The sequence below is a fragment of the Geospiza fortis genome, unplaced genomic scaffold, assembly GCF_000277835.1.
Source record: "Geospiza fortis unplaced genomic scaffold, GeoFor_1.0 scaffold254, whole genome shotgun sequence".
In the NCBI taxonomy this organism is placed as follows: domain Eukaryota; kingdom Metazoa; phylum Chordata; class Aves; order Passeriformes; family Thraupidae; genus Geospiza; species Geospiza fortis.
In genome coordinates, this window is record NW_005054441.1 from 372,232 (window position 1) to 376,753 (window position 4,522).

The window sequence follows — 4,522 nt, forward strand, 5'->3', positions numbered from 1 at the left end:
GCAGCTCTGCCTGCACCACAAGGGAGATTCACAACCCTTGGAAGGAAAAATTCTTCTCCTCCTCTGACAGGTTTGGGGTCTCTCTTTCCAAAATGTGTGTGGCTCATGAGCTCTGGCCCAGCCACATCCCCCAGCTCAGACAGCCCCTGCTCCCCTGGCTGGGTTTGCTGTGCCCCTACCTTCGAGAGCTTGTCCTCAGCGGAGTGTTTCTTCTGGATCTCGTGCTGCAGGGCCACGTAGATCTTGTCCTGGAGCTTCTGCACCTTCTTGGACTCAGTCAGCCACGGGCGGTCTGAGGGAGAGGAAGGACAGGGTGAGCACTTATGGATGAGGTTCTTTTCTGACTTAGAGATGGGGCAATGGAGAGGTGTTTTAAGAAATTTTATTTTATTTTTAGTCAATATCATAGATGCATAATATCATATCATATCATATCATATCATATCATGTCATACAATATAATGTCATACAATATAATACAATAATATAGGTTTTAAATATAATATATGTTTAACTTATAACATATAATATATGCTATAAATCATGCTATCACAATTAGAAGCTAACTATTAGAACACAATCACTATTAGAGGCTAATCCATTTCCCACAACCACAGGGCCAGAGCCACCACAGGGTCTCTCGCAGGCACTGGGCAGTGATCCCTGCCTCTTTTAACCCTTCCTGCTCTCCAGGATGGTTTTGGGGACACTTGGCTCCTCTCTCAGCTCCCCACCCACCACGGGTGACATGGTTCCTCTTCCCACCAAGGAATGACAGATGCATTTTCCCCACCTTCAGATGCATTTTCCCCCCAAGTTCCTTTCCCAGGAATAACTGAAATCATCCGCCAAGGGAGGTTTATGGGCTCAGCTCTCCCCACAGGACGTGGGGGCCCCCAGTACCTGGGGAGAGCAGGACAGCAGCAGTGAAGAGGGCGAGCTCCTCGTCCGACAGCTGCAGGCGGCACAGGGTCCTGCCCAGCTCAAACACGGCGCCGATGAGGTCGTCACAGCCTGAGAGGGGACAGCAGGGACACGTCACTGTCACTGTCACTGTCACTGTCACTGCTCTGCCCACCCAGCAGCAGAGCCCAGCGGCACCCGGAGCTTGGAAAGGTTTTGGGAGAGGAGATGGATGGAGAGGAGTCCTGGGCACTCACCTGGCAAATTCCAGCCTTGTCTGGGTTCCAGAGGGAGAGGAGAGGGACAGGGAAAACAGAGGATAGGGGGAGGAAGAGGAGGAGAAGAAGGAGAAAGTAAGAAGGCGAAAGACAGAGAAAGGAAAGGAAAGAGGAAGGAGGGAAGGAGGGAGGGAGGGAGGGAGGGAGGGAGGGAAGGAAGGAAGGAAGGAAGGAAGGAAGGAAGGAAGGAAGGAAGGAAGGAAGGAAAGACGGAAGGAAGGAAGGAAGGAAGGAAGGAAGGAAGGAACAGAGAAAGGAAGGAAGGAAGGAAGGAAGGAAGGAAGGAAGGAAGGAAGGAAGGAAGGAAGGGAAAGAAAGAAGGGGAAGAAAAGGTGAAAGAAGGAGAAAGAAGGAGGAGAAAGAAGGAGGAGAAAGGAGGAGATGGAAGGAGGAGATGGAAGGAGGAGAAGGAAGAAGGAGAAAGGAGGAGAAGAAGGAGAGCCCCAAGGGAGGGGCAGCAGGAGCCCTTACCGAGAGATTTGAACATCTGCATGCCACCGAACTTGCCCTCGAAGAGGACGGTGTTGTTCAGGGGGTTGAAGGCGCGGATCATGCGGATCAGGAGCACCTCGAGGCAACCTGATGTAGGCAGAGAGAGCGCAGACGAGGGCAGGGCAGGGCAGGGTGGGGAAGGTCAGGGGGTTTCCATCACCCCAGGACCAAATGTAAGAAAGAGGAAAGCCCCCAGTGCACGTTTGAGGTCCAGATTGTTCATTCCCAAGAGCAGGATGGGTATTTCAACAAATCCAGTTTGGTTTTTGGGATTGGTTGGGGTTTTTTTTAGGTGTCCAATTGTGACCACAATATTTCACCAAAGGGAAATATTATCCAGTCATTGGCAGCCAGGCACAGAGAGACCGAGGTCGTGGTGGAGCACCAAGAGAGAGGAAAGGGTGAAAACAAAATAAATAAAAAGAAAATGGAAGGAAGAAATGAAAGAATGAGTTAAACTCCAGCGCTTCAGGCACAGCCAGCTCTGGCTTTGGGGTACAGCACCCCGCTGGCACGTGTCCCCAGGGCAGGGGGCTAATCTCAGCTCCCCAGCTCTGACAGATGAGAAACTCTGAGGTTTTCCCAGTGTTTTGGGGATTTTGCACATTCAGCTCCCTGGCCTGGGCACGGCATTGCCAGCTTGGGCAGATGGAAGGGTGGGGGACGTGGGTGTGCGCTGCCATCATCCTCCTCTCCCCAGTCTCTTGCTGGGAGAAGAGACCGATCCTTTTCTCTCAATCCTCCCTGCTCCTGTTTGAGTTTGGCACCCCTTCTCCCAGAGGAAAACCTTCTGTTCTCGTTTCCATCCCAGTTTCTGGGTGACATTTGGATGAGGGCGGCCATGGAGAAAAGCCTCTGCCTCAGGCAGGCACTCCCCACGTGCCCCCCTTCACCATCACCCTTGGACGTGACCTGCAGCTCCTGCCAGCCCAGCACCTGCTCCCCCAGCACTGGGAGAACTGGGGCAGCTGGGGGGGGGGACCCCAAAAAGGAAAGCACCAGCCAAGAGAAGAGATGGGATTTGCTTCTGGCCCCACGGCTGCTGCTCAGGAGAGGGGTGGGGGTGGCAGGACACTCAGGGGGTGGCAGGGGAGTGGTGGGGCTCCCCCCTTACCGGCTTTCAGGAGGATGATCTGGTCGTTCTGGCAGAGCTCCATGAAGCCGTCGATGCGCTTGGCGAACTCCACCACGTACTGGATGGCGTTGGAGATCTGCAGCGAGCACTGCTGCCACATGGCCTCGCAGCTCTGTGCCACAGGGGACACTCTCAGGGAGTGCTGGCACCCTGGGACCCCAGCTCTGTCACCCCCAAGGGCAGGGATGAGACCCCAGTGCTGTGCCATCCATGGGGGATGGTGGCATTGGGACACCTGGGCTGTGAGCTGTCACAGCAAACTCCCCCTCTGGGCAGCTCCCAAGCACTGACCCCTCTTCACCCAGCAGAGCCCCAGGGGCCAGTGGCTGGGCTGGGGAGCTGTGGCAGTGGCACTCACCTTGCTCTGCAGGGCACGGACCTCCTCGGGGGAGTAGAGGCTCCAGGCCAGGCGCTTGAGCTCCTCCGTTGTGTACTGGCACGTCTCCAGGTGGGACTTCACCACGTTCTGGGCCACTCGGTCTGCAGGGGAGGGGGGACAGCAGGAGGTGAGACCTGGGCCCCCCAGCCCTGCCCTGGCTCTGGGGCTGCTGGGGCTGAGGGCTGGAGGGGTGGTGGGGCTCTCACAGGGTGTGAGGACAGATGGGGCAGCAGGGGCTGAGCCTAAAGTAAGCAAGGGATGTGCCACAGACCTTGGGTGTGCTGAGCTCCACAGGGAGCCTTGGGGCTGCTCCAGGAACTGAGGCTGGGCTCATCCCCAGGGATGCTGTGGGTATCCCCAGGGATGTTACTGTTATCCCCAGGGATGCTCAATACCCTAGGGATGATACTGGTACCCCCAGGGATGCTACTGGTACCCCCAGGGATGCTATTGGTACCCCCAGAGGTGCTATTGGTACCCCCAGAGGTGCTCAATGTCTCAGGGATGCTATTGGTAGCCCCAGGGATGCTCAGTATTCCAGGGATGCTCAGAATGGTTTGGGTTGGAAGCTTAAATCCCATCCACTTATTCATCTTAAATCTCAGTCCAACCCCCTGCCATGGGCAAGGACACCTGCCCCTAGACCAGGTGTGTGTCCCCAGGGCTGGGTGTGTCCTGCAAGGTGCTGGGGTGGCAGCAGGGATGCACCCCAGGGATGCCCTTGGTACCCCCAGGGATGCCATCACTGTATCCCCCGGGGCAGGTTTGGCTCTGGGGAAGGACTCACTCCCATTCCAAGTGTAAGTGGAGGGATGGATCCCTCCTGCATCCTTTGACTCACTGACTCGTCCTCGTGGCCACACACTTGCCCTGCACCGCCCTGGCACTCACCAATCTCCAGGACAGAGATGTCAGGGGGCAGCTGGGCGCCCTCCAGCGCCCCGTGTGCCAGCAGCGCCGGCTCCAGCATCAGCTCGTAGAGAGATTCCTGCTTGATGAGCGTGGCATCAGCCACGTCCAGGCTGGACTGGTCGGGCGAGGGCTGGGCCGAGGCCAGCAGGTCCAGGTTGTAGTAGGTGCTGCTGCCATCAGGGGTCAGGGGGAAGTCAAAGAGGAGCCCGTCGGACAGCGTGGAGATGTCATCCAGGTCCGAGAGGCCGCTGCTGACACTCGTGGTGTAGACGCGGCTCAGGGGCTCGGGCTCGTCCTTGGCGCCGCCGCTCTGCTCCTGGCTCTGCTGGTGCTTCTGCACCTCGGCGTAGAGGCTGTCCCGCTGCTTCTTGGACATGCGGCCGAACTTCACCGCTGCCCCGGGGGGGAGAGGCGGCGGCGTCA

The 4,522-nt window shown here is 57.1% G+C and overlaps 1 protein-coding gene across 1 annotated transcript in view; it reads right to left on the reverse strand.

Moving 5' to 3' along the window:
• LOC102037229 (nuclear receptor ROR-beta-like) overlaps positions 1-4,522 on the reverse strand; it is a 5,870-nt gene that overhangs the window by 737 nt on the left and 611 nt on the right. Inside the window, exons 3-8 of the mRNA XM_014309611.2 lie at positions 4,079-4,492; positions 3,167-3,288; positions 2,788-2,920; positions 1,653-1,760; positions 904-1,014; positions 180-292 (exon numbers count right to left, since the gene is read on the reverse strand). Of these exons, the coding sequence (XP_014165086.1) occupies positions 180-292; positions 904-1,014; positions 1,653-1,760; positions 2,788-2,920; positions 3,167-3,288; positions 4,079-4,492 (1,001 nt within the window). The remainder of the gene's footprint in view (positions 1-179; positions 293-903; positions 1,015-1,652; positions 1,761-2,787; positions 2,921-3,166; positions 3,289-4,078; positions 4,493-4,522) is intronic.